Genomic DNA, 12,234 nt, shown 5'->3' with positions numbered 1-12,234 from the left:
TAGGAGTCCTGATTTATTATTTTTAGGTGTTTCATTTTAGAAGTCCCGATTAAAATATTTTATAAATGATAATAGTTCTCATATTACCATTATCATTTTTTCACTCGCATTTTATTATAAAACTAATATTCAAAAATAAGACTCATATTCTATTATTTTTTTCTTCAATTTTTCTTTACATTTCTTAAATTTAGTCATCAACTCACTTATAAAATGAAAACGAGGAGCAGTATTTCATAGTCGCAAACATAAAACCGGTGGAAGTGTGGTAAATCTAAAAGGACACTGATGTGGATTTAGCAATGGGGCGAACTGATGGGATGAATGAATTGACAAGTCAAATGTCTAATCGAAGGACTTGAAATCATAAGACTGTCAGTCTTGTAACGTCAATCATAAATATATACTCAATCCGTCCCAATAACATTTGAAACGATACAAGTTTTAATATAAAATTGATAAAATAAAAGAGAAATAGAAAGAAAAAGTGATTGGAGTATTGTTAGTGGAGAATAAGACACACCCCATTAGAGAGAAAAAACTTTCCTTAAATAGAATTTGTCTATTTTTAAGAGACATACCAAAATAACAAATATGGTCTATTATTAAGGGACGGAGGGAGTATATTCTGGGTAGTGATAATCTGGGGCAAACAACATCTTTCCTACAAACTTCAAACTGTAATCTGGACCATTAGATTTCAAAATTTGTAGTCAACAGATGACAAATAACGTCAACAGAAAATGTCAATACAACTTCAATCAGTTGACAATGTTGACATTGCATTTACATTTTCCGTTGATGTTATTTGTCATCCATTGACATCAAAGCTTGAAATCTAACGGTGCAGATCATAGTTTGAAGTTTATACAGTATATAGAATCTGCATTTGATTACCTCCCTATACACACTACAATTTATTTTCCTTTGAGTTGTTAATAAAGGAATTGTTTAAATAATACTCCCTCCATCACTAAGTAGATACTATGATGTGCATTGCATTTACATTTTCCGTTGATGTTATTTGTCATCCGTTGACATCAAAGCTTGAAATCTAACGGTACACATCATAGTTTGAAGTTTATACAGTATATAGAATCTGCATTTGATTACCTCCCTATACACACTACAATTTATTTTCCTTTGAGTTGTTAATAAAGGAATTGTTTAAATAATACTCCCTCCATCACTAAGTAGATACTATGATGTGGATCCATGTAATTTATGATCCATTTCCCAAGAATGTATCCATTTATGATGCTTGAACTAGATATTTTTGCGAGATAGGTTTTCAATTTCACAACACAAATCAAAGATAATAAAGTGATCCAACCACAAAAATTGAATCTAAACAAGAAAGGATGGTAGATTAGAGATGGAAAGCATGTGTTAATGATGAGATAAAAGAGCTACAACCATAGGACCTTGACCAAAACAATGGAAACAACTCTAGGCAACTTTCAATAGCTCTATATCACCTTGGCTCCACTACTCAATGGATACACTCCATTGATGCATACCTCTACTTAATCAATCTATGGAATTGAGACAAGCAACCTTCAAGGAAGGAATTGGATACATTCCTCAAAGAGGAAAAACTCACTAGGGAGATAACTTTAATTCAATCACAATCTAGCAAATGAAATGACATGAAAAGGTACTATTTATACTAAGGGTCCAAAAATAGAAAATCGGCCCACAAAATCTAAGTGTCGGGACGAAACGCCCGGTCCGGGCGTTCTCTCGGGAAATCGCCGCTTCGCCATTTCGTCCGGTCGAGCGTTTTTCACAGGCAAAAATGCCCGGCCCAGGCGTTCTCTCTGGAATCTTCACCATTTCGCCCGGTCGGGCGTTTCTCACAAGTAAAAACGCCCGACCCGGGCGTTCTCTCTGGAATGCTCGGTTGGCTCTCGTTTTTCAGCACGATCCTCAACTTCGGCTTCTCCATCGTCCTAGGCTCCTCCTGCATGGACTTTTGAATGAATTCTCCGTCGTCCATCCCAAAGCCGCCTCGTCATGGTCCTCGTCGTGGGTCCGCCACGTGAGTTCGTATCATACTATGTCCAATCCATCTCCTTCCCTGCACATAAATTCTTCCATTTAATATTTCACACATAAATTCCTCCATCTTTCATAGGAGTGGAGCACTGAAAATCCGGATAAGAGAAGACCTGATGATACACGATTCAACTTTGGGTTTCATTTGTTTACTTTATGTCTCGTACTTTAGTAACTACTTCCTCCTACCCAACAAAGTTGAGTCAAAACTTTTGGGCACAGAGATTAAGAAATACTCCATCCGTCCACGAAAATTTGTCCCAGTTTTCCATTTCCGTCCGTCCCCCAAAATTTGTCCCATTTCACTTTTACCATTTTTGGTAGTGGACCTCATATCCCACTAACTCATTCATACTCACATTTTATTATAAAACTAATACTTTAAAAGTAGGACCCACAATCCACTAACTTTTTCAACTCACTTTCTATTACATTTCTTAAAACCCGTGCCCGGTCAAACCGGGACGAATTTTCGTGGACGGAGGGAGTAGTTTTTTAATGAATTATATGAAAATAAAGTAAAATAAGAGAGAGGAAAAAGTAAGAGAGATAATAGAAAGTAAAATAGGTGATGGAAAAAATTAAGAGTAATTATATCTTTTGTCTTTTGTCTAAAAAGAAAATGACTCAACTTTGTTAGGACGTCCCGAAAACGATTACGACTCAACTTAATTTGTTGGGACGGAGGAAGTATTTTTCTACTAGTCTATGAGCACTAAATTGTAAGAATTTTAGGGATTGATAGTAATTGACTTTTATGTAGTTCCATTTGAGGTTTGATGTTCATAACTCATTTCGCTTGATTATTCCCGAACTTTTATTCAACTGATTGACTGTTACCTTGATTGACGTGAATCACTAATCGGTGATAACTTTGATTGGTTCATCTTATGTGTATATACAATATTTATGGGATGAGTGGTGATACACAATAAAGAGAAATCCTAGTAAAGCTTGAGTCGGGTGAACGTAAAACTAAATAATTAGAATAACTTAAGAGTCAGTGAAACCAATTCGTTGGAATTATTCGTTACCTGATTTATTTTATGTGTTTCTTTTCTTTATTTTTTCCTAATTTTATAAATTCAAACCCAAAAACATTTGTCATTAATAGTATAAGATTCTTAGCATATGATAGCATGTTGCAATCTTATTCCTCGTGTTCGATATCTCAACCTTTAGCTATATTAGTATACTTGCAATTAGCTTTAATGCTAATAAGTACTCCCTCCGTCCCATAAAAGTTGAGTCGTATTCCTTTTTAGTCCGTCCCAACAAAGTTGAGTCATTACCTTTTTTAACTAAAGACAAAACATTTAATCACTCTTATTTTATTCCATCATTTACTTTACTCTCTCTTATCTTTCCTACTTTTTTCATCTTTCCTATTTATTTAATATAAATTCTTAATCTCCGTGCCCAAAAGTTTTGTCTCAACTTTTATGGGACGGAGGGAGTAATAACTAGTGCATCAGTGATGCACAATTTATTAGTTAGCACTAAAAATACTCGCAAGTATACAAGGTAAATCTAGTATAACTAAATGTAAGCACAAAATATAGAACACGAGTAATAAGTTTACAAACTGGCTATCAAATACTTAACATCATATAATATTTGGAGAAGCGAGGTTTTAAAACAAGCAAATAATTAAAGTAAATGAACAATGGAGATAATTAAAGAACAATGGAGACAAGGGAATTCCAGGGATATGATTTCACTAATTTAATCTATTTAAACCACAATTATGATATCCAAAAAATGACTTTGGGGTTACTAGAGGATTCACCTAATTGCTGCTTTCGACCGAACAATATTTATTACTAGCATTAAGGTTGTCAATCTTATCCAATAACTCCCAACAAATTAATTAGAGCCTTAAAAGCCCTCACGCTTAGGTTTACCCTTTTGGGTATTAACTGTAGTAATTCTAGTCTAACACGTGGATCCTCTCATGATTCCAACACAGGCCATTAAATAATACATATGTTGTGTCACTCAACTAGAAGCACTATCCACAAAATTGAACGAAATAAATCAAGTCTTGGATATCAAAAATCGGTATTAAATAAAAACATAAAAAGTTTTTTAGAGATTTTCTTGGAACTCTACAAATTAGTTACCCATAGACAAGGTAACAAAATTTATAATAATAATGAAGAAAACATAAAAATAGTCAAAAGACAAAATCCAAATGAGTGAATGTTGAAGTTTTCGTCTTTAATCTTGCCTTGCTTTCAAAACTCCAAGTTGAATGGTAGTGGAATGATGATGATGATGGAATGGTGTATTTCTTGGATGGAGATTTCTCTATTGAAAGTTTGGACATCTTCTATGTTGAATTATGAGGAGTATTTATAGACTCTGTGGCGAATTATTTAATAAGATAACAATTCTAATTTAGAGTGGTAAGTGTTGGGCATATTAGGGGTAAATGCACTCGTCGCATAAACTCAACGGACTGCTGACTTCATCTTAGTGGGTCGCTGACTTTCTCTTGGACTCTCGGCATTAAATTCGGCGGATCGCTGGGCGGGAGGTCGGCTTTGGCTTATTTTGCACAACGGGCCGCTGGACCTCCATCGATCATTGGCGCTCGACAGCCAGGATCAGCGGACCGCTGAATAGTCCGAATCCTTTGAACTTAAATCTCGACTTTTTTCTGTCCTCTTCTGTATCATGCACATTTCTCACAAAACACGTACCAAATTGTACAAATAATGCAATTAAAGAACATATGTTGCATGAAAGATAGTCAAAACAAGACAAATCTAGGTCTTAAAAGCTGCCAAATTCATTTATCAATCAGTACGAGATTTACGCCACCGTCCCACTTAAGATGACACACTTTCCTTTTTAGTTTGTTCCAAACAAGATAACACATTTCTATTTTTGGAAACTTTCTCTCTCCAATTAATACATACAAGGACTTTTTTTTCTCTCTTCAATTAATATTCAATTGTCTTTCTCTCTCTCCATTTAATACTTGCACTCACATTTTCTCTCCAATTAAACATATTAACCAACAATTCTTTAAATTCCGTGACAACTAAGAAATGTGTCATCTTAGCCGGGACGGAGGGAGTATAATTGAAGGAAAATAACAAATAAGAATAAAAATGAAATATAACTATGAAAACAATAAAATAAACCAAATTGTAAGTCAAGTCGGAGAAATCTTATGTCTCGGTGGGTGTTCTTGGATCGACACATTATTCACAAAGACAAATGGCTTCATCATAGCGTCCAGAAGCACTCAAATCTGCTAGGCATTGGCGAACTTAACATTGTTACAGATCTCCACCTCTGAAGCCAACTAAGCTAGCCCGTGCGGGCAAAACTTAACATCATTATGGGAATCGTGAGCCGATAAACTTCTAAACAAATGCAAAGAGATATATGCACAATGGAAAAGAAAAAGATTGATAAATTAAATACTTCGTGGAATAATTATGTATTTCCTCTCATGGAGTGGAATGCCGTTCAAAAGGGTCGATATGAAGTTGTGAATGATAATGTCCTACCTCACCACTTGGTCAATCAGGCATATTGATCTTTCAAAGATTGAAGCCAATTTGGGTGTTCGAAAAGCAACAACTCTTTTGACATCTTGGCATTTTAGTTTGAATATATTGTTTATGGATAGAAAAAATTTGTGTTCTTCTTGTAGAGCCCAAAATACCGATGATGAATTTTCATGACAATTATAAAATTAATGGAAAATTAAGATGGAAAGTTGACATCACAACAAGACGATTATAAAATTAATGGTGAGTTGAGATGGAACCATCAATAAGTATAAGCTTATCGCTTGAATATTTTTATAGATTAATACTCCATTTATTGCGGCGTGTTTACGTATTAATACAAATTAATAATCCCTCCGTTACGCGGTAGTTGAGTCATTTTGTCATTTCGGTACGTTCCATAATAGTTAAGTCATTTCCTTTTATAGCAAAAGTCAACACATTTCTTATCTCTTACTTTACTCTCTTAATTTATTCTTTCTTCATCTCTCTTTTTTCACTTTTTACTTTATTCTTTCTTTATTTAACACACTTAACACAATTTTTCTTAAATCCCGTGCCGAAAAGAAACGCCTCTACTACCGCGGAACGGAGGGAGTAGTATCTTATAATTTTAGCTACTACTATTTGGCAATTAATTACCCACCGACACGCAATGCTATTAGGAATTTAAGATTGTATTCCTATATATCTACCACCTTTCTTGGCTTTTATTAATCCTACTCAAGCAACATAACATATAGTATTATTTTTTATCCCTATAAATCCTTTGTCTTTTCGTTCATAACTGTAGACCTCAAAAAAGTTAGAAGGCTGTTGCTTTTTTGACATCTTATAACTTAATAACATAACTACTTATAAATTAATAACGATAACAAACTACTATTCTATCATCATTGTAGTTATTAACATTACTATTACTTTGTATTATAGAAATCTAGTGGCTGGTATCACTGTTATATTTTGAATAGTAGGGGCATTATTTTCTGATTTACAATATTGTTTTGGTAAAGTAATAAATAGAATATTAATATCTGCACAGACATACTACTCACTTATTTGATATGGTAATAGATAGTATATTAAGAGTTTCACTTTTTTCTGTTCCCCTTTTTTGGGTGAAAATAATTTTGCCATTCATTTTCAGCAGTGGCTATGAGCAGTATCAGCAGTAGGACTACATATAATTATATATGGTTATAATTAAATGACCCGCTATAAATATTCTAAGTTGCCGATATAAATTTGGTATATATATTTACATGGCCTAGCTATTATTTCCTACAACTCATGATAAAAGTTCTTTTGGAATAGTGGACACATACTCCATCCATCCGCCATTAGAAATCTCATTTCTTGGCAGCACGAATTTTAAGAAATATTAAGAAAAGTAGGTGGAAAAAAGTTAGTGGAATAGGGTCCATCCAACTTATATACTCCCTCTGTATTAAAAAAATAGAAACATTTGAAACGACACGGGTTTTAATGTACAATTGGTAAAGTAAATGAGAAGAATTGGTAAAGTAAGAAAGAGGAAAGGAAAAATGAGTAAAGTAAGAGAGAGGAAGAGAAAAAGTAGTGAAAGTAGAGTTAGTGGATTATAGGGTCCATGTCTTAAAATAGAAGATTCTAAAGTTTCTATTTTTAACGAACGACCCAAAATGAAAATAGTTGCTATTTTTAAAAAACAGAGAGAGTATATTAGTTTTAAATGAAATTTGAGTGGAATGAGTTAGTGGAAGGTGAGATCCTAATACCATTTATGGAAAAGTGAACCGGGACTCTTATTCGCGGGCGGACTAAAACGGAAAAACAGAACTCCTATTTGCGGACGAAGGGAGTATTAATTATAAAAGAAATACACTTAAATTAAGCTTAATTAATGATAATTCATCTAGCTAGTTTAATGAAATACATTTAAGTCTTTTCAATTCACTACTGATCTCATATTTATTAAAATAATAATATAATGAATTGAAGTGTTCTATTCCATTTTATTATGCATCACTAATAAGAATTTTCCTAAAAATAATAGCAACCCACCAATTAGTACGAAGATCGCATGATTATCATTTTGTTGCAAATTAATCCATCATAAAGTGAAAAAATCAAGACCATTACAACTACCCAAATTAGTCACAAAGACGTTTTTTAAAATGATAAACATTGGTTCCTCATTTATCCTCGGACTATTGGAGTGACGTAGACATTTCAAATGTCTACCTTAAGATTAATTTGGAAGCAATTAACAATCGTGTAAAATTTTAAAATAGTTGAAATTGAGTTTTAGTTGAAATATGCAAAGCTAGAAGTTGGTGAAAGTGCTTGTGTTTAGGTGCGTTTATCTCCGTTCAAAAAATCAATAAAATAATATAATTGTCAATGTAAATTAACAATATTGTTATTGGTGGAGTAAAATTAACCATATTATATTAGTATGAGTTTATTTGTCCTTATCAGATTTTAAATAAATTAATTGACGACAGTGGGGACATCTAGTGATATGCCTATATATATAAATTTTTAGAATGTTTTCCCAGTAGGTGGCTTAAAGTATATATAGAACGGTTGTTAAAATTGGTATGCGAAGTACAAATAATTGAAGTAACATTATGTCGTAATAGTAACATACCAAGTTGTAGTGATGCACGCTTACAGAATTATGATGGTTGTTGTAAGCCGTTTCTCCAATTTTTCTGGTATGAATTTAATAAGAGGTAAACTTTATAATTAAATTCACATTAATTATATGTGTATATCTTAATGTACAATAGGCTGGAAACTACCCATACAATATCATCGAATTTTATTCATTGTTTCTCGATTTTATATAATTTCTCATATTCCAATTGAAAGTAACGTTTTTTTTCAAAAAAAGAAAGAAAAGAAAGGCGTCTATACAATGTGTAAATTAATTTGTTGTGAAAATGTAATTTGATGGAACTATAATTCGACTGTAACTTGAAAACTTTTTAAGTTTCACCATCCATTTTATTTTATTTTTAGAAGATAGAGTTGCAATCGATCTGTGTACGTACGTACTACTACTAATTATAAAAAGTACATGGCCTCTAATCTGTTCAAAAATTAAGGTTTGTGGAAATGAGCTAGGATTACTAAATACTCCATTAGGTTAGCTGCATGCAATAAAAGCTACACGCTAATCCAGCTCGTTAAAATTTACTAAGTTTGATAATACTCCCTCGCCAAATAGTTTGTCCCATTTTCTTATTTCGGTCCGTCCCACATAGTTTGTCTCATTTCACTTTTTACCATTTTTGGTAGTAGATTCATATATTCTACTAACTCAATCATACTCACATTTTATTATAAAACTAATATATAAAAGTAGGACCCACATTCCACTAACTTTTTCAACTCACTTTTCATTACATTTCTTAAAACCCATGCCCGGTCAAAGTGAGACAAACTATCTGGGACGAAGGGAGTATGAAGCACTTCCTCCATCTCCTTAGGTAGTAGATATTCCCTCCATCTTTGAAAATTTGTCACTTAATTATTTCCATTTTTGTCCATCTCTAAAATTTGTCACCTTTCACTTTTATCAATTTTTGTAGTGAATCTCACATTCCACTAACTCATTCACACATTTTATTAGAAAACTAATATATAAAAGTAGGACTCACATGTCACTAATTTTTTCAACCAATTTTCTATTATATTTCTTAAAACTCGTGCCGAGTCAAATGATGACAAATTATTAAGGACGGAGAGAGTATTTATTTTTGGCACAAGATTTAAGAAAGTTATGTTAAGTAGATTAAGGAAAGAGAGAATATAGTAAGAAAAAGAATTAACTGAATTTCAATTCAAATCCAACTCATTTGCTTGGTAAAATAAAGTACTTATATGAAATCGAATTTGAAGGAATTGCGCACGGACACTTATTCAATACACTTATACACACACTTATTGAATATATACAATACACACACCAACTTAAAATCACAATACGCAGCAGAAACATTGTGTACATACTGCACCACACACAATACATACACTTAGTGTGTGTAGTGTTTGTATTGTGAGTGTATGTGTACTGCGTGTATTTTTTGTGAGTGTGCATTGTGTATGTGTATTGTATGAGTGTGTATGTACCGCCGCATGTAGAATTTGTGTGTATTGTGTATGCAGTATACATGTATGTGTTGTATGTGCACAATGTGTATCATGGGAATGTTATCTTTTTTGTGCATACAAAATCAAAAGGTGGTGCTATAATTTAAACATTTTTAAAATTGGTTCTAATTTGCTACAAGATCCAAATCAATATTGTAAACAATTATCACTAAAAATAAAATGAAGAAAACTTTGCCATTGACCTAAATCATGTGCATACTTAATACACCTACATTAATCTTGTTTTCCCACCCAAAAAGTAAGACGAAATAGACCACTGCCTTATCCTCATGTATATACACCGCAATTAGGCACTAGTCCAAGGACCATCCACAAAATAATTCCCACCATTTTGATCCCAATTCTCTTAATATAAGCTTTTGTGTGACAATAATTATGAAATAAAAACCCATTTTCCCCCAAAAATAACCTCAGCCGCCTACATTATCCCTTTCCTCCATCGCTTGAAATATCTTGTCATCTTACGAGAAATAGGCACAGTAGAATCATCAGCAGCATCATCATCACCATCAAGAAACTTGGCAGAACTGATCAAGAATGATTAGCAGCTGAAACCAACCAATATTTGTTTTTTCATCACTGTTAGTATTTATTAATTTCTCTCTTCTTCAATTCTTGTGCACCACCCACTTTACACAAAATCTTATCACCAAAAAGCACAACCATTTCTCCTTCTGCTTCGACACATCTGTCATCTACAGCGAATAAACACAGTAACCTTCTGTCTCTCTCTCTCTACAAACATGAGCCCTGACGACTCCTTAAGATCTCTCTCTCTAGACTACCTCAACCTCCTCATCAACGGCCAAGCCTTCAGCGATGTCACCTTCAGCGTTGAAGGCCGCCTTATCCACGCTCACCGCTGCATTTTAGCCGCCCGCAGCGCCTTCTTCCGGAAATTCTTCTGCGCCCCGGACTCCGGCGGCCTCGACCCGCTCCGATCGGGCCAGGTTCGCCAGGTCATCCCCGTCAACTCTGTCGGCTATGAAGTTTTCCTTCTCATGCTTCAGTTCTTGTACAGCGGCCAAGCCTCGGTTGTACCTCACAAGCACGAGCCCCGCCCTAATTGCGGGGAGAGGGGCTGCTGGCACACGCATTGCTCCTCCGCCGTCGATCTCGCCGTCGACACGCTCGCCGCCGCTAGATCCTTCGGCGTCGAACAACTCGCTTTGCTCACTCAGGTTAATTTTGTTATCTCTCTCTCTCTCTCTCTCCATGGTAGATTGATCTGGATGAAATTCAATTCAATTTCTGCCGTAATTTGATCTGGAAAAGGTTTTGATCTCTTGATTTCATGTAAAATTTGTGAATGAAAGACATCTTCTTCTCTGATCTAATCAAATCCGTTCTTCTCCACAAAACCCCAACCATTTCCCCCAAAATTGTAAAACCTAATTTTAAACGAATTGAATTCAATTTTGCAGAAGCAGTTAACGAGCATGGTGGAGAAAGCTTCGATCGAAGATGTGATGAAAGTCCTAATCGCGGCGAGAAATCACGACATGCAGCAGCTATGGAACACCTGCTCTCACCTCGTCGCGAAATCGGGGCTGCCGTCGGAGATCCTGGCCAAGCACCTCCCAATGGACGTCGTGTCCATAATCGAGGACCTCCGCCTCAAATCCTCCCTCTCCCGCCGCCCGATCCTCCCCAGCCACCACCACCTCTGCGCCGCGGCGGATCTCGAGGAGCAGAAGATCCGCCGCATGCGCCGCGCTTTAGACTCCTCCGATGTGGAGCTCGTGAAGCTGATGGTGATGGGAGAAGGCCTCAATCTCGACGAGGTCCTCGCTCTCCACTACGCCGTGGAGAATTGCAGCAGAGAGGTCGTGAAGGCGCTGCTCGAACTCGGCGCCGCCGATGTGAACCTCCGCGCGGGCCCCGCGGGGAAGACGCCGCTCCACGTGGCGGCGGAGATGGTGTCGCCGGACATGGTGGCGGTGCTGCTCGACCACCACGCCGATCCGACGTGCCGCACCGTGGACGGCGTGACGCCGCTGGACGTGCTCCGAACCCTAACTTCGGATTTCCTGTTCAAAGGCGCGGTCCCTGGATTGAACCACGTGGAGCCGAATAAGTTGAGGCTTTGCCTCGAGCTGGTGCAGTCCGCGGTTATGGTGATCACTAGAGAGGAGGGGAACTCGTCGGAGCCGCCGTGCACCGTCCCGATTTTCCCCCAAATTAGCGATGATAATAGCGGCGGGGGAATGGCGCGGCACGGTAATGCCATGTATCATCACCTCTCACTTGATCAGTATTGACTTCTTCACTCTATCTCTCTCTCCCTCTCAAGGTAATAATGTGTGATCATCAGAATCCATGCATGGAGCTAAATTAGTTGATTAACTTTAATTATTTGTTTTCAAGCACTTTTCCATATATATTTTCTTCTTTTTTTTTCTAAATTTATTTCTGGATTATTGTTAATTATAAACGATTCTGTTGATTAATTGCCAACGTTGATCAATTACTAATTAGCTTAGATTTG

The 12,234-nt window shown here is 35.9% G+C and overlaps 1 protein-coding gene across 1 annotated transcript; it reads left to right on the top strand.

Annotated features, from left to right (window-relative positions):
* The first annotated feature begins 10,151 nt into the window (after window positions 1-10,151).
* Window positions 10,152-12,234, top strand: LOC125190530 (BTB/POZ domain and ankyrin repeat-containing protein NOOT1-like). Its single transcript, XM_048087853.1, has 2 exons — window positions 10,152-10,927; window positions 11,171-12,234. Exons 1-2 carry the CDS (start codon window positions 10,490-10,492, stop codon window positions 12,005-12,007), a joined length of 1,275 nt encoding a protein of 424 aa, XP_047943810.1. The 5' UTR covers window positions 10,152-10,489; the 3' UTR covers window positions 12,008-12,234.

Source organism: Salvia hispanica, chromosome 5, assembly GCF_023119035.1.
Source record: "Salvia hispanica cultivar TCC Black 2014 chromosome 5, UniMelb_Shisp_WGS_1.0, whole genome shotgun sequence".
Lineage (NCBI taxonomy): Eukaryota > Viridiplantae > Streptophyta > Magnoliopsida > Lamiales > Lamiaceae > Salvia > Salvia hispanica.
This window is presented reverse-complemented; position numbering and strand designations above follow the sequence as displayed.

Bases quoted from the DNA above. Each gene is read 5' to 3' on its own strand.
- LOC125190530 (XM_048087853.1), top strand. From the start codon at position 10,490: ATGAGCCCTGACGACTCCTTAAGATCTCTCTCTCTAGACTACCTCAAC. The intron at 10,928-11,170 runs GTTAATTTTGTT...TCAATTTTGCAG, and splicing joins AACTCGCTTTGCTCACTCAG to AAGCAGTTAACGAGCATGGT.